A 22,015-nucleotide genomic window follows, 5' to 3' on the forward strand; every position below is an offset into this window, starting at 1 on the left:
ATACTGTACTGCCCAATATATAATGCAAATGTAATTAAAAGTCCAGCTGCTAAACCAAGCTTGGGCCAATTGCGTCTGCATGTATTATTCTCATCTGTAAGTCACTTTGGATAATAGCATCTGCTACCGTCAATTAATAAATGTAATGAATTAGTTGATAGCAAATATAGAAACGTACACCTCTGTGCAGTTTTAAATCAATGCCATTTTTCCTTAGTTTAGCCTCAGTTGTATTCCATTTGGATTATTATAAAGAAGTCGATTTTTTTTTAAATCCTCACATATTTGGCATTGCATCAGTGATGTATTTATCAGCATGACTTGATGACAGACATTTGAAGCACAGTGTGACTCATCAACTGCAAAACAAGGTCTCTAAAGTGCTGAAATGGGGAAAACAACTCAGTTTAACAAATCATTATGAGATATGCATTTTTAATACAATTATTAAAGTACATGCACATGTGCAGTTTTGTAATTTGGACTGTTTTGTGGCTGTTGACATTTAATTGCTACTGAGCACCATGATTTAAAATCAGACAGCTACATAAAAACTGGGATCTATTAGTCTGTCTATGTCCAAAAAGAGCTGCTCTGATTCTGGATAAACTAAGATTTTTCAAAATGAGAGTTCCCTCACAGTTTTGAAGAAAAACAAAAATTAGACAACTAAACAAAATCTCATGGAATTTGAATGGGATGATTCAATGACTCATTACTGGATGAATCAGTGTTTTTGAATGAATCTCTTGAATGAATGATTCAAAGACAAATCCATTTTTAACGACCCCTTCTCACCTGCTAAATATAAAAGATGCGTACACAGTAAATGATATGCAGAACTGAATTTTTTATTTTACAACAAGTATCTGTCTCCTGACCTTAATCCGATTCTGGAATTGGAATTGATTTTCGAATCCCAACCACAAAAAAAAAACAAAAAAAAAAACCCTAAGGTTAGAAAACTAATAAAGAGTACAGGTGTTAGACGAATAAGTCAACAAATACATTCAATAGAATTAGAATAGTGAGTGCCAGAGTTAGAGGTTTCTTGAAGATGGCTAAGGACTCAGCTGAAGAATTGAGTTTGACAGGTAATTTCACCAGGATGGAACAGTATTCCTTGGGGGTCTGAGGGGGGTTTGGGTCCCTGGAGAAGTTTTGACATGCCATGGAATGTGTTCCATTTATTTTTCATCATTTTACAAACATATTAAAGTCTAAAGTCTGATTACACTGTAAGCAGCACAAACTGGACTACAATAATAACCTATAGCAACATGAATGTATATATATGTGTTTAAAAAAAAAAAGTTGGTTAGTAATGCATGGTTAGTAAAAAACAAAAAAATTTAAATCACTGAAATAAGGCAATAAAACCCATACACAAGATTTGTTCACAAGACTTTTGAGAACTGGAGGTGGTAGAATTTTAACTAACCCGTTGATAGGCCAATAAAAAAAGTATAAGGGGTCAAACTGTGTGACACATTAGTCTTTCAAGTATTTAGTTGTGCTACGATGGACAGTCTGAATTTGGACAAGCTGTATATTTCTGAAAAGTAATTACTGTACTTGAGCGAGGGGGCGGGGTCTGTGACGTAGTTCAGCGCGCTCTTGTGTGTACGTCTGCCTGGACCGTTTTCTACCAATGACAATGTGATGGACAATATGGCGCCGGGTGTAGATTTAGCTTGTGAACCTGTCGTTCTCTAAAAGACTGGCGATCCGACAGGATGAACCTCTGCGCCCAATATTTACGGTGAGTAAAATCCGGAGATTTCTCAGGCTCGAACTGACGACCGAGTCCGTGTTCCTATCAACTGAGGCCGAATGTGGTTTATCGGAATGTTGTTCGACAAGCATTGCTGTCAGTGCTAGAAGCTAGGCTAGTTAGCATGCTAGCTTGTAAATGAGACACGAAACTGAATACAAGAAGAAGTGGCCAACGTTTTGCCCCAGATATTGGAAAAACGATTGATAGATGGACAGTCGGGCAAATCCCGATATATACTTGATGTAACGATGTAATTCGTGTATACATAGTTAGCTGTTGTGGGAGGGCATGCTAGGTGCTGTGCTATGTTAGCCCGCTTTAGCTACAAACACACCATTGGATGGTCAGAAAAAAATCCAGTTACACATGCTCGATACATTAGTCACATACGGTTTCGAGTGACTAATCATCTGGAAAATCTGTCTGGAAAAAAATCAAAGCTTCATATGTGGCGGGTCTGCGGCAACGTACACACGTTTCCTTTTCCTTTCATTTCAGGCTGAATAATATATAACAGTGAAGAGCTTATAGTGAACTCGTGTAATACCTGATTATATAAACAATGTTATGTTATTTTATGCGATTGATACGCGTGTTTGACCTTGTTTTTGTCTTGTCGCTCGATCGTTTTTTAGCTGTAGCTCCAGCACGCGTCTATCTGGACAGGTAACGTTGAGATTCAGAATAAAATCAACATATTTCTGAAGAGTTTTCTTTAGACTTTTAGAGACCTTATCTTTGTGAATGTCTGGTATGCAAGTCATTGTTTTTGCATCTGACATGTTTCAGTAACCTTGAGTTAGTTCAAAAGTGTGATATGAATCGAGCGACAGAGTTTGTAAATTAATTTAGTGGCTGGGAATGACAAATTCAGGCCAGCATGTGAACGTGGAAGGTTGTAATCAGTGTGCAGAGTAGAAGTGTTTGTTGTTGAAGGTTGTGATCAGTGTGCAGAGTAGAAGTGTTTGTTGTTGAGGAGTCAGTGTTGTGAAGGAATGATGGGGCTGTGATGACAGTCGCACATTTCAGCTCCAAACTGACAGTGAGCTGAAAACATGACTACTACTCTGGTTTTGTACTTGATTACAAGCTGTATGTTGTTATACTTTAATGTAATCTGAAGCATCATCTAGAGCTCAGATAACAGTATTCAGCCTGATTCAGGTGTATGGTTTCATTCTGCCTGTTTTGATGTGACATTTAGTATACGTTCCCATACGTATGGTCATAGGCTTTCTGACATTAGACAGGTGCTTTTTGAAAATGTTTTCAAGTTCCCCTAAAAATCTTATGCGTGTTGTATTTATAAATTAGGGATGCAATGAAAGCAGACTTGACTATATAAATTGAAAACTTACAGAAGCATTTTTGCCATGCTTGGAATTTTGAGTTTTAATAGACTAATAAATCAATGTGTGTGCACTCTGTGTGTGATTTGGTGATATAGCCTACTTGATAATGTCATCAGTACAAAAACACTTTTCGCAGATAGGGCTGTGTAAAATATTGAATGCCATTACCATGAGCGTATAATCAGTAAAGCTGGTTTTGTGATTTGTAGTAAATCTTCATCACCTGCTTTCAAATGAAGCAGTAATTACTAAAAAGAGCAGTCGTTCACTGACAAGCTATTAGGACTGTCACTTTTCACTCGAAAATCAATTGCAAAATCGATCGGACCAACCAAAAAAGGTTTCGAAAATGCAAATAGGGAATCGATTTTAACCAAATATGTACACTATTCATTTTAAAATAATTAAACAATTAAAAACAAGCAGAAAAAGAAAATAGAGAATTCTGAAAGTGCAGTAGGCGTTGCGAAAGCTAGACAGAAAATACCAGCAAATACGCGTCTATAAGACCCAGTGACATCGAAAGCGACCTCTTACAGGAAATGCGGAGTTATGAAAAGGAGCCACCATTGCCAGCTGACAGCGACCGGCTTTTGTGGTAAAAGATTGGCAGTAATACTCTAATCTCGCGCAGCCTAATTGCCTAAATCATAAATGCAGCTGGGTTGAAGCCTTCAGTGTTGTTTTTCATATATGTTATGGCAACAGTTCCCTCTGCATATATATTTTTTTCGAGAATGTTGCACTCCTGTTGCTGTTTATTCTGCACGAAACTTCATGCCAATTAGAGCTGAAGATCTTGGGTTCGGTCGGGTTCGGGCTTAATTTATATCATCTTAGCAGGCTTGGTTTGTGAGGTAAATGATTAGTTTCATTAGCACGAGAAAGATGCGAAAATGGATGCTGAGTAGGTGTAACAGAGGCTTGCTTCTGGTGATTACATTTTGGTTGCACCAGCAACTAAAGCAAGGTCTGAGGTTTGGAAAAGTTTTGACCATGTTTATAATGAGAATAATGAGTGAATAATGACGCACCATCAGTGAGCGCAGGAATGCGCTGAAGACATCTACAGTGGATTCAATCATTTTCCTCCACAAAAACACGTAGGCTTAGCCTAATCTCTGTGAGTAAAGGTTTTTCAAATGATGACTATATATTCATCTTAAGTGCCTTAAAAAAGAGTCTTAAATGCATAATGTGGACCGAATATATACGCTAATGTTGGCATTATTCTTTTATTAAATGTCAGCTGCTAGTGGCGAAGCAAATCCGGCGGAGCCTTTATCTTAATTTCGTTGTTGCCAAATACCCATCTTAATTTAAAATTGATCTTAATTTAATTTATTAAGAAAGACTAGTTTTTATTGGTGCGTTGGTCTATTAATATAGGCTAAATGAGCATTGTCTATGTTAGTTATGAATAAACTGTTAAAATATGTATAAATTACTCATCCCTCAAGCCTAACTTTTAAGGCCAGATTACAGCTCTAATGCCAGTAAATAAGAAATATTGCTGACTTGTGTGTTTCCAGTGCTCTCTTTACGTTCGTCTGTTATTTGGCGTTGAAAAAGGAAACTTCTTTTTTTTTTTTTTAGACATGGAAAATCGATTTTACAATCGATTCAATGAACACTTATGTCTTAAAAATCGAAAATCCTTTTTTCACAAAAGTGACAGCCCTACAAGCTATGCAGTAATGTGTTCATTATCTGCGATTAATTGCCTGCGATTATGAATGTGATATTGTGTAGCTTGTCAGTGAACTATGGCTCTGTGTTGTAAATGCTGCTCCTTCTGTAAGCATGTGATGGAGATATACTTCTAATCACAGAACTGGCTTTACTGGTGAGATGCCCATTAGATTTTTTACACAGCCCTTAATGCAGACTATGCTGTATATAGCACACCCCAGACTGCATTGTGTTAATCAAAAAAAAGTTGTTTTTGTAAATTAAGATCCTATAGATTTTTTTTTTTTTTTTGTAAAATACAATTTCATGAAAATGATGCATCAATCTGATACTGGGAATTTCTGCTGGGGCAAAATCAGATTTCATGTGTATACTATTCTGTGTTATTGTTAAGCCCCACGAAAGGCACAAAACCATGAAGTTTTCACGTTCATTTTCAAGTTGATGTAAACTTTTGGCTACACTTACGCAAGTGTGTGTCGTGTTCGGTTACTAGTCAAAAATATGGACCTCTCTTTAAGAGCACAGAATAACTGAGATTAAAAACTATTCAAGGGGTCCTCGAATGCTCTTTTTCCACAAATCGATATGATTCTTTAGGGTCTTAATGAAAAGACTTTAACATACTTTGTTTAAAATACCTCAATGGTGGTGTAAAAAACTAAATTTTTACCATTTGAAAATCTGCTTTGATTTCAGCACACAGTTCTAATCCATGTTGCTTTAAATGCTAATGAACTCTGCTGACCCCGCCCCTTTCTTCCAGACTGTAAACCTCAGCCGCCAAACTTGCTAACTAGCACATATCAGGAAAGACGATTTACAAAGATTTATTAAAAACCCTTATGCTCCTGCGGTAGATGAAGCTGGATCACGAATGATTTGCATGATCATAGATGCATTTAGAAAGATCGGGGATCAGCGCATTACCTTCAAAAGGAAAGTAACGTTAAACCTCTGCATTTTCATCGGCTCAAATTTCAGGAGTAAATGATGACTGCTATGTTCATTATTACATCCAACATCTCAATCACTTAATTGGAGACATTCTTGTCTTCCCCTGCACTGGAGTCGACACAATGGCAGACTTTTGACAACTCACTCAGGGCAGGTCGAATGTTAGATGACCTTGTCAATCAACTATTGTGGGAGGGGCCTGTGCAGAACTACGTTATTCTGACAGAAATCTCAGAACAGCTTGATTTGATTCTGTGGATTTCTATCAATATAGGATGGATTTGTACACAAACCTCCAATACAAATTTATGGTCAAACATCATGTAAAATGAATTTTGCATCCGATGACCCTTTAAAAGAAGAGACTCCAAAAACTTTTGCACATATACAGGCTAATAGGCCTATACTTATACTACGCATTGGGCTCCACAATACTGGAAAAAAAACAAACACATATTTAGTTTTTCTGTGATCTGTTGTGATATGAAAAAATAAAATCACCAGATGACTTGAATGGCTCTATTTAAAAATAAATATATATCAGTGATTGGGGTGATATTTTTGGTGAGTTAAATAAACAAATTACAAGCATAGTTAAATAAGTCTATTATTTAGGTACAGAAATTATAAATAATCAGTGTTGCTGTTGTGGCACGGGTGGCTGTTGCGTCTGGTGTAGACACGTGTCTGTGTGTTCAAAGGAAATAATCAGTATAAATATAATGATCAGTATATTAAACCTCGCGATATCGATGCTGAAACAATATATTGTGCAGCCCAATTATGCAACAATATCTCTTCCCTTGTGCTTTTAACTTTTCTATGCCGAGTGCTGTTACTCTGTGTTGCCTTAAGCGCATGATTCTGCTCACTGTATGCACATAGAGATCCACTAACCTAGTTTATAATAATATATTTATTTGTTCAAAAGAACAAAAATTGTAAAAAAAAAAATAGTATTTCTGTCATAGATTATGATGATATACTCATTTATTTTTCATTAAAATCAAGTTGTATTTAGCAGATTGTGTTTAACGCATATAAGAGTGATGATCAGGTCAACACACAGAAGTATAGAAATTCTACATTGATTTAAAAAATAAACTGTGCTGGTATTGGCAGATACTCTGAATCTTCAGTATTCTTAAAAAATGTTTTTATTGTTGCATACATAATGAAAATATAAAACTTTAAACAATATATTCAAAATAATTTTGAAAATGTTGGCAGGGCAAATAAATAAATGTAACCCTGGCACAAAACATATCAAAGCTGAATAAATAACCTTTCCTTTGATGTATGGATTATTAGGATAGGACAATATTTGGCTGAGAAAATCATCTTTAAAGTTCTCCAAATGAAGTCCTCACAGCAATACGTTACTAATCAAAAATTAAGTTTTGATAGATTTACGGTTGGAATTGTACAAAATATCTTCATGGAACATGATCTTTACTTAATATCCTAATGATTTTTTTTTATAGAAGATAAATCATTAATTTTGAATCATACAGTGTATTGTTGGCTGTTGGTACAAATACACCCATGTGACTTATGACTGGTTTTGTGGTCCAGGGTCACAAATATGTAAACCATCATCAGACTTTTTGCTGCATTAAAAAAAAAAAAAAAAACTATTATGTAATCATACATGCTCACCACTAAAAAAAAACCTGACGATATTTTGATTGGCAACATTTTTATTAATTAAACCAATGGCATTGCTTTAAATTAGCTCTCTGTCATCACTCATCACTTGAAAGATGTGCTTGACCAATAACAAATTCTCTAGTTTGAGAATATATTAGAATGAAGACCCTGAACTGCGATGCTGTCTTGGTCTTTCCAGAAATGTGTTCACCAGACCTTGTCCAATGATTCTCTCTTCAATCAACTCCTCATTAACATATTCATTTCTTTTTTTTGAGCAGGCAGGCAGAGGCCCTGAAGGCTGACATGACAGGTATGTGCTAGTTTAGGCCATTTTATCGGGATTTTAAACATTTGTCAGTGTCTTTTAGTCTCTACGCATGGTGTTTTGAGGTGTTTATCTAATGTGTCATCTTTAAAATATTAATATAAAAGCTGCAATGGTTAAAAGTTGCACAAATTATTAGAATTATTGATCTGATGTATTAGCTTGCTTGGAGTCTTCTGCTGTATCTTGTATTTGTCATCTTATCCCTGTCACTCTGGTAACCATGGCATTGAATGTGGTTTCTAAGACGTGCAGATCTTTCTCCAAATGAACAGAAAGGCGCTGTTAGACACAGTTAGTCACATTATACAGTGCGGCTGCAGAATTAGCTGTTTAACATGTTCCACTCCTCGTGTCATGCAGATTCAAAGCTAGGTGCCGCGGAGGTCTGGACATCAAGGCAGGCTCTTCAGGACTTGTACCAGAAAATGCTGGTTACGGACCTGGAGTACGCCCTGGACAAGAAAGTGGAACAAGATCTGTAAGAATACCTGTAATAATTCTGTGGATCGCTGACATGCATATGATATTGAAAATATCTGGTTGACACTGATCTCGCTTTTGTTTCAGCTGGAACCATGCTTTTAAGAATCAAATAACCACACTACAGAGTCAAGCTAAGAACCGGGCCAACCCCAATCGAAGTGAAGTACAGGCCAATCTCTCCCTGTTTCTTGAGGCAGCTAGTGGATTCTACACACAAGTAAGCTTCGTTATTGTACAGTGCTCATTGTTAAGCAGATTGTGGCTGAAACAACCACAGACAAGCTTGATGTCACATGAGCAATTGTTATGCTAGTCTGCTGTTCTTTGTTAAAGTAGGGCCTATGAAATTGGTTTTATTTTTCCACAAATTCCTTTTTTGTTTTTTTCATTAATTTCTCGATTCAGTATTTAAGGGTTAGTTAAACAGCAGATTCTGTTTTAATGGTTAAATTAAATTTTATTCATCAAAAAGCATGTCTATCTTATTGAAATCATGAAACTTACAATATTAAACCGGTTTACGAGCTTCAGTGTGTGAGTAGTAAATGAAACCGCTCACATTCTGTACCATCTGTGGAGGGCAGAGGTGTAGTTCCTTTTTTTAAATATATATTTTAAAAATCTCCTTTTGGATTCTCAGCTGTTGCAGGAGCTGTGCACGGTATTTAATGTGGACTTACCTTGCCGTGTGAAATCATCTCAGCTTGGCATCATCAGCAATAAACAGAGCAGCACCAGCGCCATAGTGAAGCCCCAACCCAGCTCCTGTTCCTACATCTGCCAGCACTGTCTTGTTCATCTTGGAGATATTGGTGAGCTCACTCAGGACATATTGCTTGCTTTTTTGTAGCTAGATTGTGAAGAACACCAGCAGACCGTTTTGCTGCTTTTATGAATAAGAAATATTTAGAAACATAGAAAGTGATAATAGTGCAATGCATGGGAGGGTTTAATTGGTTGTGGTTTATTTTTGGCAATCCACAGCACGATATCGGAACCAAACCAGCCAGGCTGAGTCGTACTATAGACATGCAGCTCAACTTGTTCCCTCAAATGGTTGGTATCTGTTTGTTTTCACCTTCTCAAGCACACCACTGACATTTGACACTTTTGAATTAAAAAATCTAATCTTCCCCCCTCTGCTTCCAGGTCAACCTTACAATCAACTGGCCATCCTGGCTTCCTCCAAAGGAGACCACCTCACAACAATCTTCTACTACTGCAGGAGCATTGCTGTCAAATTCCCCTTTCCTGCTGCTTCCACCAACCTACAGAAAGCTCTTTCCAAGGCCCTTGAGAGGTCCGAATATTTACATTCATAAGATCATAATCCTTTGCTCACATTATCATATGCAAATATGAAAGCAGTGCTTAATTCTCCTGTGTCTCTTTAACCCACAGCCGTGATGAGGTCAAAACAAAATGGAGCGTGTCTGATTTTATTAAGGCCTTCATCAAGTTCCACGGCCATGTTTATCTCTGCAAAAGCTTGGATAAGTTGAACACCCTGAGAGAGAAATTAGAGGAGCAGTTCCAGGTAAGTCCAAAACCACCAGCTGCAGCACTTGATGTCATTTTTCCCCATTAACTTAAGGTGGCAGTTATATTAACAGATTTCTGTTTCATTAGTCTTTCTTAGTTTGAATTTACATTCTCATTACTCTCCTTACTAATTCGCTCCACAGAGGCTGATTCTGCAGAAAGCCTTCAGCTCCCAGCAGCTGGTCCACATCACAGTGATAAACCTGTTTGAACTGCACCACCTCCGAGACCTCAGCAATGAGGCAGATGAGCACAGCTACAGCTCAGACGAGCAGATCAGCTGGATCCAGCTCCTCGGCCTCTTCAGTATGTCATACTGAAGAAAATTTAAATGATGATCTTATTTTGTAAAATTAGTAAAATGCTGTGATGGATCCTCCGAATAAAACATGTAATCCTAGTTGGTGCAATGTTGTAATGTAACTGTCTTTTTCTAGTGTCTTTTCTGGGCGTGATGCTAAGCCGAGCTTTACTCAATAAGAACCGAGAGGAGATCATGGGAGAGTGCCCTCTTCCTGCCATCAAAGTGTCTCTGGATTGGCTGAGGCTTCGACCGAGTGTGTTTAATGAAAGTCCCATGGACAAGCGACAGTAGTAAGAAAGGCTTTCTCTTTTCCTTCCATTATTATACTGAACACTATTTGTATATGTAGGTTTCATTTCAGTTTCAAAACTGAAGCTAGTTGATTTAGCATTTTAATATGTTTGCGTTTGATGGGGAATTTGTGGTGGTTTCTTAGACTTTTATCCACAATTTGGATAATCCCAGCAACTACCCACAATCCATTACACGGCATGTCTGTTTTTGACTTTTAAAATGGTTCTGCCTGAGCCAAGATTTTGAGGTATTTGTTAAAATGACAAATCTTTGGCATCTCACAGCATCTGGCCATGGCTGGTGTCCATTCTGAACAGCTTTCAGCCAAAGGAGGAGGATGTGTCAGATTCGTCAGGTAGCGAGCACTGCATCACATGCTTTCTGCTCATGAAGGTTTCTTTTCTTTCACTTTATGGTCATGATTGTTTGTTTTACAGTGATTCCACTGCCGGAGGAGTTTGAATTGCAAGGATTTCTGGCCCTTCGGCCTGCTCTGCGGTAATTCTTCAAGATTAATTGATTGCAGTTGTTCTTGTTTTAAGTCATTACACACACATGACTATTTTAGCTGTATATGATCTCTGAAGGCTGTTGTTCATTGATTTCAGAATGCTAGACTTCTCTAAAGGGCATCAGGGTGTTGTGATTGGCAAAGAGAGCTTGTTAATTCATGCCCGACACCAGAGACTCATCAGCCTGGGCAAGTGGGTGGCTGACAACCAACCACAGTGAGTCGTTCTTTCATTTTCATTTCATTCTTTCTTGGACTTTCTTGGACTTTCCTAAAGTCTGTCACCTGCATAATTCCTCCCAGCTGTAAAATATGCTTTAAAAAGTAAATCATTTATAATTTTTCTACTTACTAATTTTTTTCTTTGTCCTTTTGGTTTCTTTGCTTTGCCTTTTTTTTTTTTTTTTTGCTTTAATTTGCCGGTTTTACTATTCTTGACATAACTTTTTCTGTAATGTCCATTTCTCTTTTCTGGCTTTGTGTTTTATTTTCTTAGCTTATCACACCTATTTGAATTTTTATCATCAGGTTGTGGTGTACAAAAACTAAATTTTTACTTTTGGCACCAACAGATTGATCCAGTGTCGCATAAGTGATGGCCTTCTGCTCTTCATCACTGATATCCCGGAGGTGGTGGTGGAAGAGCCACTGGAAAAAGACACACCTGTCCTCCAGGAGTCATCTAATGGTGAGCTGATGCCTAACGACAGCACACAGGGCCTGAAGTCGGTCCTCTCGGCCGGAAAGAACCAGAACAGTGGGCTGGATGGCAGTGAGAGACCTGTGGTCACATTCAAAGAGAACATCAAACCTCGAGAGCAGAGTAGAGAACCGAACCGGAACCAGCACCAGAGGGATGCAGGGAAGGACAAAGCTGGATTTAATAAAGGAAATGGAATACAAGGGAAGAACGAACCGAAGAAAGAGGGCAAAAGAAAGAGCGAGGTGAAGAAAACCAGTCTTGATAAAACAGCGGATGCTGGGAAACAGGTGAGACTTGCAAAAGAAACGGCCTCATTTTGCTGTAGCTCTTTTTCAAATGTGTAAACTCCTCTTTGATTTGCTGCAAGGTGAAGACTCAGACAGAGATGAGGAAGACTCCAGTGTCAGAGGCGAGGAAGACTCCAGTCACACAGACTCAAACCACATGCTCTTCACAGTTTATCCCAATCCACCACCCAGGAGCTTTCCCCCCTCTGCCCAGCAGACCAGGTACCCCCAGACACTTTTCTACATGCCATACCTGAACATTACTAACACGTGTGCTGTACAGTCAGTGCTCACTTCCTCATTTTTTGTGCTTTTCCTCCTTCAGGTTTCCCCCCGCCAGCATACGTGATCCCTCCTCCTGTGGCATTCTCCATGAGCCCGGGATTTACCTTCCCCACAGGTGTATCCGTACCTGCACCCTTCCTCCAGACTGCTTCCCACCCTCAATCTGCCAATCCAGTGCAGACAGGGAAACCCTCACACATTCCCTACAGCCAGCAGAGGCCCTCAGGCCCTGGAGCCCTAAACCAAGGCCCTCCACAGCCTCAGCAGACACAGCCATCCCAACAGGCCTTGCAACAATCTGTGCAGCTTCAAGTACAGCAACAACAACAACAGCAGCAGCAGCAGTCGCCCACAAAACAGAGCTCTCAGCTTGGTAAAAGTCCGCCACATCATAACAGCATGCAACAGGTAATGTCACTCCTTTATTTTAAGCAAGGGGTATTGAATGAATTAAGTAACCATGCCATTTTTGTTTTGGCTTATTATGCCCATTTCATTGGCTCTTGTGGTGGTGAGGTTCAGTCCGATTACCATGGAGACTACTTAGAAACTTGGATGTTGTTGCTGACCTCGCTATTTTCTCCATTTTTATTTTGTCCTTGCAGTCTTACATGCAGGTGGCTGAACAGCCTGGTCAAATGTGGAACCAGCACCAAACTCAGCCCACCATGCAGAAGATGCCCATGCAGATGCCAGTCAAACAGCCTTTCTTCATGCCCACCCAAGACCCAATGAAACTCTTTGAACAACACCCCATGAGCATGCAGCCCCCTCAGCCCAGCATGGACAAGAAGATGAAGTTTCCAGAGGTCAAAATGCAAGATTTCTATTGGGAGCCTTCTTACCACATGGGAGGAGAGGGCAGGAGTGGAATAGGGGACAGAATGGCCAAACGTCAGCCTGGAGTCTTCTGCCCCGACCAGGAGAACATGCCCAGAGGCCCTCCATACGAAGTTAGCATTCTTTGTCTTCTCTGTTTAGACAGTTGTAGTATGTAAAAAAAAAAAAAAAAGAAAAAAAAAGAAAGAAACGAGTGTCAGGCTTAATATAATGTAATAACTTATAATAACAATAGAAACCTTAATATTGTATAAATATTTCTGTTAATATTTATTCATTCATTCATTTGCATAAACTGCCATTCAAAAGTATAAGGTCGGTAAGGTCAGTGTTGTGATGCAGACCCACGCCTGAGTGTAACGGATCATCAGAAAAGACAAAGTGTAAGCTGGGAAATTGGTTCTATGGACTTTATTTCAGACTGCCAGATGTTAATACATTTTTAAAAAGTTTAGATTTTTATTACTTTCATCATTCATGAATTAAAAACATACAACATGAGTTCAAGCATGCAATATAGTTCATAAATATTTTAAACATTTGTCATTTCATAATGTTCGACTTATTTATTAATAGTGTACTGCTTGGTGCAGTGATCCCCAAGCAGTAAGCAGGCGTTCCTTTCCTAACAGTCCTTATTCTCAGTCAATTCCTTGCACTTGCTTCTGGTTCCTCCAGGCTTAACGTCTGTACATCTGTTATGACTATGATTATTATGGGTTTTCCCGGAATAAGCTGGGTATCATTTGCAGCCATGTTTGGTTTTATTGAAACTTGATCTTAGCAGTTGTTTAGATGCGCATGCTTTCTAATTTTTCATCTCTTCTTTCACGTTTCCACCTTTAACTGCCATGAAGTATTTTTTTATGTGGAGTTTTAAACACTTATTTACATTTGAGTAAGTCAAACAGCTTCATCATCAGGTCGTGTACAGATGTCAGGTTGAGAATCGCACTGATCTTCACAGACTGCTGTTTTTCTCTCAAATAGCTATGACAGGCCGCTTCCTATTTTCTTACATCCTGTTTCTCACATCCCTTTTTCCTCTCTCTCCCTCTCTCTCTCTTTCTCGCTTTCTCCTTCCCCTTTGTGCCTCGTCTCTCACTAGGACAACAAGAGCTCCCCTCTTCTGCCCCCAGACCTGTTAAAGACTCTGGCGGACTTTGAGGAGGAGGAGGAATTGCTTTTTACTAAACCTCATGATTTCTACCAGGCCTTGGCTGGCCCTCTTAATTCTGCTCCTGGAAGGAACATGTTTGTATGTAGTTCTCCTCCTATCATGTTGTCAGGCGGGAGAGAATATTGAGATTTCATATAGGCTTCTGTGGATAAAAAAAATAAAATCGGGTTCCTGTGTACAGTACCAGTTTAAAGGACATACCTACTCAATAATTATTACCATTTTCTACGTATGAGAATAAGCATGTAAGAAAAGTCATTGAAACTAAGGAACAAGACATGTATGGGATACATGAGCTGCATCCTGGGATATGTTTTAAGCCATATTGAAAGAGGTTGTTCATATTCAAATTATTAACATGGAATTGTTGACTATTAAAATAATTTAAAAATATAGTAATAGTCAGATTCATTCTAATGTGTCCAATGGTGCTTTGGTCTGCTGGAAATGTCTGAGATGTTTGAACTTGCATGTCTGTTGCAGAGTTCTCATCTTTTGTGCATCTCTTCTTCTGTAGTTGCCAAATCAGTCACGACTAGACAGTGGAGCTGATGTGATTGGCCAGTCCTCTCTTCTCCCCCGATTTTCCATTCAGGTAAAGCTGCTTTACTCTTTCTCAAACATTTTAGTCCTCACTTGCATTATAGATCAAGTCACCAGGTGGCAGTGTTTTCATTCAAAACATAACCAGATTTTGTGTTTGCTGGGCTGGAAGTTGCTCTATTTTTACTTTCCAGTCATGCTTTGACTAGTAATGAAAATAAAAATATCTTTTTTTTTTTTTTCTGAACAAACTGGTAAACTCATTATGAGGTAAAATAACCAAGTTAGAATCTGTCCATTCAAAATCATTCTCCCCTTTTTCTATCCTCTCCCTACTATATCTATCAATTGTAAAATGGCAATAACATATTGTACTAAAAAAGCTAAATTATTTACCTAAATTAATTACCTAAATTATTTTTGGATACAGGAGAGCTCCTACCAGAACAACAGCATTTTTAGCGAGGCCTATGGAAAAAATATGGCTCCTGCGTCTAAGCATGATGTACCCATGATGCACCAGGAGCCTTCACTCTACTCCCTGTTTGAAGGAACTCCATGGTCCCCCTCCCTTCCTGCCAGCTCAGGTACCATATTGTGATTTTGACTGACTTACAGATATCATAGAATAATGACTTTGTTCATAGCTATTATTTTAGATTGTGCTGAAGACAACTACCAGCATCGATTTGTTAATAATCAGTTCCTATCTTTTGTTATAGATCACTCTACACCAGCCAGTCAGTCCCCTCACTCTTCTAACCCAAGCAGTCTGCCTTCATCCCCACCCACCCACAGCCACAGCTCCCTACCCATCTCCAACTTCGGCCCTATCGGGACGCCTGACAGCAGAGACCGCCGGGGAAACGATCGCTGGAAGGCTGATAAGTCTGGTAATGCTGGTAGTTCCCATACTGTGTCTCTTCTAGTGGTCAGCTTTTATTATTAGCACTGGCTGATCAGTTTGTCAACTGTCAGGCTGCACTGTTGGTTGTGGTTCTTACTTTCTTTATATTCATACTTCTCTATCTTTAAAAATGGCAGGATTACTGAATCGAGAATTTGCTAAAGTACAAGTCTGTTTTTATTTTTTATTGATTGATTTGTTAATTTATTGTTGGTATGACTGTCTTCAGGTGTGAGCAGCTTTGGGTTGGACTACCTGCAGTCTGCCTCGTCCTCCTCTGTGCCAGATACCAACAGCTGGCACCAGGGGGCACAAACCAGCAGCTGGGCGGCCCAGGACATGCCAATGGAGGACTCCTCTACTGTCCTCCTTGACAGTTTCAAGGTAGCACGGGATATTCTTTTCAGTATTGTAGTGTTGTACAGTTTTCTACTCTCTGCCGTCGTTCTAGCCTGCTGATGTGCAATGGCATGTATTTTCGCTGTTTTTCCTTCAGTCTCGACATTCCCTTTCTTCTACCCCTCTTTCTGCAGTCAATCTGGTCGAGCTCTATGATGCAGCCCGGTCCGTCTGCTCTGGAGCAGCTCCTGATGCAGCAGAAACAGAAGCAGCAGCGCGGCCACGGCAACATGAATCCGCCACACTGAGAGTCCACGGGTAGACACACTTGTGTGAAACATGATTCAACCGAAGAGGTGAAACACCACAAGCTCCAATCGGAAATTTCCGGCATTACCTGCGCGTGGAGGCTGGAGACGGCGAACGATGTGATGCGGCAGGCTCAAAACGGACCGCTCGCCTGACCGTCGAGGGACGTGCAGCCCACTCCTCTCCTCTATCTCTCTCACTCACTCTGTCTGTCTCTCTCCCTGTGAGAGCGTGCAAGCACCTGACCTGTCACGCTGCTCAGCACGTAGCCGCTGCAGAACACTGACTCGGAGGGGGACAAACTCTCTCTGATTGCCACCTCGCTTCCTCTAGGGGTCAAAGGTCATTCTCCTGTCTCATCTGGACTTAAGACTCTGGACTAGACACCCTTATGCCACCTGCTTAAATCGCTCTGTGTGACCGGCACGCCACACGTTAAGGAGTTAAGGGTGCGTGCGTGTCAGAAAGGGATGTTTATTGACAGCAGACGTGGTGTTACGAGGGACAAAAAAAGAAAGGAGGACTGGTTTTGTGTTTTATTCCAAGTCTGAATTCATTTTCTCAGAGGGATTCCTGTCGCTGTGTTCAGCATTAAAAAAAATGAAAAACAAATTCTATAAATGAAGGATAATGCGGACGGCGTGAACGTGCTCAGATATTAGGACTTAGATTGACACAGGCATGGATCATGGTGTTGTCATGTACAGTCTGTTGATTTGTAAGAAGAGTTTGCAGAACGGGACAGGGAACGTCTCTAAAGTTCGAACCATTATGAAGATCATAGCGACATTAAACTCGATCAGTATCAAGCAGAGTTGGGGGTTAGACTATATATGTAGGATGTAGTATTAGCTGCGATAGAGACTGCAATTATTAACAATACTGTATTTTGTGACTTGTTCTGTAGCAGTTTTAGCTCTCTGAAATATTATTCCTTAAATATGTTCAATAGTTTACTGCTGACGGGGGGAGTTCATTCGATATAAATGTGTGCCTCCCTCCTCTCCTCATTTCTTTATTCTCTAGCTTAAATGCATAATGGCTTCTTTAGTTCATGTTCAGCCTTTTTATTAATCGTTTTATCAGCTCTCTTTGTGCCTGCTCTGTGTTTTCTCGCTTCCTTTTGTTGTTCTTTCTTTATTTTTGTTTTAAGGAATCGTTAGCATCGCGATCACGGTCGGCACTATTGGAATGAGGCGAACAGGTATAGCTGTAGCGCTGTTAGCTCGGGACACAAACCGAAGAAGCCCGTTTTCCCACAGCAATCTCACAGCCATTGAATTGTTCTCCTTCCAGGTACAATCTCCACAGCCACTGTTAAAACCACAGAATAACGTACTTCCGAAAGGTCACTTCCGCTCCCATTGCACTTAGCACTAAAAAGTCGTCTCTGCGGAAGAGCATCGAGCCTGATTACTGCTTCGTTCTGACATCTTGTAACGTATATCATCGGTTGCCTGGGGTTAGCATCACATGTCTGTGATTCTCAAGCTAGAAAATGGTCAGGTCATCGTAGCCACCCTGACCCTGATTTCTTCGATATTTAAAGCAAATGTTGTTTTGAAAACTTAACCGTTCTCTTTTCAGTTGAGGATATAGCACTGAGTAGGCCTTCGAGAAGTTTTGTGGTTGCCACTGTTTGGTAGAGATGTTCTGGGGCCAGGGGTTTGTGTTGGAGAGGCCGAAATATCAATAAAGCGTTCACCGTGGTTATTTCTTCCTGGTTATGTAAGATGTTTTTGTCCGGCGAAGGTTATATGAAAGACGTACTCTCTTGTATGATGAGAATAAAGTGTGTTTTTATTTTTGAGTAGAGAACATTTTATTAAAGACTAACATTAAATGATGTGTCTATTTGCCGTGTGTTTGTGCTTCTCTTGTTGCATTTAAAATTGTATTAAAAATAGAGAAATAAATAACTAAATGGAACCTTAAGAGTTAGGTCAAAATATCAATTGCAGAAGAAAAACAAGTTTTCAGTGGGAGCTGCGTGCCCCGTTTTGTTCATCTTTTGTTTTCCTTTTTCGAATTGTTCAGCAAGGAGTTTCAGAATCTGTGGATGCCTAACATTCTTTTATTTTGGATGGACTTGTGGTGCACAGTCTTGTGTGAGTGTGCTTTTTCCCGGTACCCTGCATTGTAAATGTGGATTTTTCCCTGCTGTCCAGTATCCATCTTTTAACTGTGGCTTCTGTAGTGATGTACATTACAATGCTGATCACAGGACAACAGCCTTGCACCTCTGGGCCGTAATATAACATTCCAATAGTAAAGCTAAAAGAAAATATAGCAGCCAGCTTTTACATTCAATTTAGCACTAAGAAAGTTTGTCCCAAACCCTAAATTCTAGTCTCCCACTGATTCTGCATGAAATCCATCTTTCAGAATGCCTTGTATTTTGGATGAGGGAGATATCCAGTCAAGTTTTTTTTTGTTTTTAGAGGATTTTGTCAGGGAATATAGTTGGGGGTGAGGATATCTCCTTCTATAATGGGCTTGATTTATTGTGTTCTTGTCTCTTTATGGACACTTGTAAACGCTGGAATCAGCTATGCCTTTAATAAAATAAACCATGTCCTCATATGCAGATTTGAGTCTTTCTTGTACATTACACTTTTTCGTTCTACCTTTCAGTTTTTTCTGATGTGAATCATAGACACGTGCATGTCCGGGACACTGATGACTGCTTGTCCAGCATGATTACAAAGTCATGCATTTAAACAGCTGGCATTATGCCTTGAACCAATATCCTTTGCTAAAGCTGTTAAATGTCCAGTACTATTAAGATTATGCATTGATCATTGCTCCATTCTGACCTCTGTAAGAAAATCTCTGGTCAGCGCACAATGGTTTTTAAGGTGCATTCTGGATCACTAGCATGACTTTGAGAATGCAACAGCCATAGAAATGCTTTAATGTGTACATTAATACTTAAAGATATCATGTGTCAGCTGTAATTACGACGAATTAGTGATATATTTACCACAGTGAATTCCAATCACTTAAACGGAGGGGGTCCAAAGTTGTGAAAATGCATAAAACTTAATACAGATTTAATACATTTAGTTATCATGATTTAACAGTAACCAATCCAAGAGTCGATTCGTCTAGCCTGTTTTCAGTTAATGGTAATGGACAGAAAAATTGAAATGCACTTCATATCCAATAACTGGCGATGCGATGTGTTTTTAATATTAGTCAAAGTTTTAGATCTCAAATTCTGTCCATCCTTTGTATTGCAATATTAAAACAATAAATGCCTTTTTGGCGCTGTTCAATGTGGAGTGACCGATATCTGTAGCACATCAGTTGACAGACGCCGTAGCGCGAGGAGCACCTAAACTGATCGTGACCTCCGCACTAATACCAGCTTCAGAACAAAATTATCATGACTAAACATCCGAAGGTAAGTGGTACTCTATTAACTTTACACTCTGTATCATGTCTCCTGTAATCGGTCATTTAGTGTTTCAGCCATGCAAAGACGTCAATATAAAGTCTTGTAAACATTGTCACTTAACGTCACATTTATCTCAGAAAAAAACGTAAACTGTAGAGGGGTATTTTGCAAAATATATGCACAATATAACATTTATTATAATGTTTACTGTTCTTATGTTTAATTTATGTTGGAATAAATTCATTTTTTTTTTTAATTACAGACACGATTTAAGTCAAGTCCCCTTTATTTATATAGTGCTTTAAACAAAAAGGATTGCGTCAAAGCAACTGAGCAACATTAATTAGGAAAACGATGTGTCAATAATGCAAAATGACAGTTAAAGGCAGTTCATCAATGAATTCATCATCTCAATTCAGTTTAAATATTTGTGCAATCATTTGCAATCAAGTCAACGATATCGCTGTAAATGAAGGGACCCCAGAGGTGACAGCGGCAAGGAACAAGAACTCTAGAGGTGACAGAATGGAGAAAAAAAATCTTGGGCGAAACCAGGCTCAGGTGGGGGTCCAGTTCACGTCTGACCAGACGAAACCAGCTGTTCAATTCCAGATTGCACCAAAGTCAGATTTTCAGAAGAATCATCTGTTTCCTGTGGTCTTGTCCCGGTGGTCGTCTAAGACAAGGTCTTTTATAGGGGATGTGTCTCTGGGGCTCTTGTTGTCCTGGTCTCCGCTATCTTTCAGGGCTGTAGAGGTCTTTTCTAGGTGCTGATCCTAAATATATTGCTATCAAATAGTCATCAAGTCGTTCTAGGTTATTACATGCAGAGTATTTAGGTCCTGTAATTAACACCTCTGTTTTTTCAGAATTTATTAGTAAGAAATTACTTGTCATCCAGCTTTTTATATCGACTATGCATTCTGTTAGTTTGTCAAATTGCTATGTTTCGCCGGGCCACAAAAAAAAATATAGAGCTGAGTATCATCAGCATAAGAGTGAAAGCTAACACAGTGTTTCCTGATAATATCTCCCAAGGGTAACATGTAAAGCGTGAAGAGTAATGGCCCTAGTACAAAGTCTTGAGGTACTCCATACTGCAATTGTGATCAATATGATACCTCTTCATTCACTACTACGAATTGATGGCGGTCATATAAGTACGATTTAAACCATGCTAATGCACTTCCATTAATGCCAACAAAGTGTTCTAATCTATGCAAAAGAATGTTGTGGTCAATAGTGTCGAACGCAGCACTAAGATCCAATAACACTAATAGAGAGATAGAACCACAATCAGATGATAAGAGCAGATCATTTGTAACTCAAGCAGTCTCAGTACTGTGATATGGTCTAAATCCTGACTGGAAATCCTCACAGATACCATTTTTCTCTAAGAAGGAATATAATTATGAGGATACTACCTTTTCTAGTATCTTGGACAGAAAAAGGAGATTCGAGATTGGTCTATAATTAACTAGTTCTTTGGGGTCAAGTTGTGTTTTTTTGATGAGAGGCTTTATAACAGCCAGTTTGAAGGTTTTTGGGACATATCCTCATGACAATGAGGAATTAATAATATTCAGAAGAGGATTCATGACTTCAGGGAGCACCTCTTTTAGGAGCTTAGATGGAATAGGGTCTAACATACATGTTGTTGGTTTAGATGATTTAACAAGTTTATACAATTCTTCCTCTCCTCTAGTAGAGAATGAGTGGAACTTTTCTGTCTGATGCAATACTGTAGCTGACGGCTGAATGATTAAAATTTTATTTCTAATAGTATCGATTTTATAAGTAGTTCATAAAGTCATTACTGCTGTGATGTTGGGAAATATCAACACTTTTTGATGCTTTATTTTTCATTAATTTAGCCACTGTATTGAATAAATACCTGGGCTTATGTTTGTTTTCTTCTAAAAGAGACAAAAAGTAATCAGATCTAGTAATTTTTATGGCTTTTCTGTAGGATAGGTTACTTTCCCACCAAGCAATACAAAATACCTCTAGTCTTGTTTTCCTCCAGCTGCACTCCATTTTCCGGGCTGCTCTCTTTAGGGTGCGAGTGTGCTCATTATACCATGGTGTCAGACTGTTTTCCTTAACCTTCCTTAATCGTAAAGGAGCAAAAGAGAGAGTCCATAGTTTCTGTTACATCATCAAGTTGTTCTGAGGTTTTGGATATGCTAAGGAATTCGGATACATCAGGAAGATTACTTACAAAGCAGTCTTTTGTGGTAGAAGTGATGGTTCTACAATACTTGTAACAAGAAGTAGAATTTACAGTTTAAGCTATATGAGGGTTGCACAAAACTAAATAATGATCTGA

The 22,015-nt window shown here is 39.1% G+C and overlaps 1 protein-coding gene across 3 annotated transcripts; it reads left to right on the plus strand.

Annotated features, from left to right (window-relative positions):
* The first annotated feature begins 1,614 nt into the window (after nt 1-1,614).
* LOC113045439 (protein SMG7-like) lies at nt 1,615-18,867 on the plus strand. 3 transcript variants are annotated; one of them, XM_026205839.1, is made up of 23 exons: nt 1,615-1,762; nt 7,710-7,741; nt 8,120-8,237; nt 8,327-8,459; nt 8,883-9,054; nt 9,227-9,298; nt 9,392-9,542; nt 9,644-9,779; nt 9,928-10,090; nt 10,222-10,378; nt 10,667-10,737; nt 10,820-10,880; nt 10,991-11,110; nt 11,466-11,883; nt 11,970-12,105; nt 12,209-12,576; nt 12,774-13,121; nt 14,117-14,266; nt 14,706-14,783; nt 15,162-15,318; nt 15,454-15,624; nt 15,868-16,022; nt 16,172-18,867. In XM_026205839.1, exons 1-23 carry the CDS (start codon nt 1,737-1,739, stop codon nt 16,283-16,285), a joined length of 3,507 nt encoding a protein of 1,168 aa, XP_026061624.1. In that variant the 5' UTR covers nt 1,615-1,736; the 3' UTR covers nt 16,286-18,867. The 3 variants fall into 3 exon arrangements, with proteins under 3 accessions (XP_026061624.1, XP_026061623.1, XP_026061625.1); XM_026205838.1 differs by having other exon boundaries at nt 1,616-1,762; nt 11,964-12,105; XM_026205840.1 differs by lacking the exon at nt 14,117-14,266 and having other exon boundaries at nt 1,616-1,762; nt 11,964-12,105.
* Nucleotides 18,868-22,015: the final 3,148 nt, after the last annotated feature.

The sequence above is a fragment of the Carassius auratus genome, chromosome 27 (assembly GCF_003368295.1).
Source record: "Carassius auratus strain Wakin chromosome 27, ASM336829v1, whole genome shotgun sequence".
Classification (NCBI taxonomy): domain Eukaryota; kingdom Metazoa; phylum Chordata; class Actinopteri; order Cypriniformes; family Cyprinidae; genus Carassius; species Carassius auratus.

Coding starts and splice junctions, on each gene's coding strand:
- LOC113045439 (XM_026205838.1), top strand. CDS start 1,737: ATGAACCTCTGCGCCCAATATTTACG. Junction 9,299..9,391: donor TCAACTTGTTCCCTCAAATG/GTTGGTATCTGT, acceptor CTCTGCTTCCAG/GTCAACCTTACAATCAACTG. Junction 15,319..15,453: donor CTCCCTTCCTGCCAGCTCAG/GTACCATATTGT, acceptor CTTTTGTTATAG/ATCACTCTACACCAGCCAGT.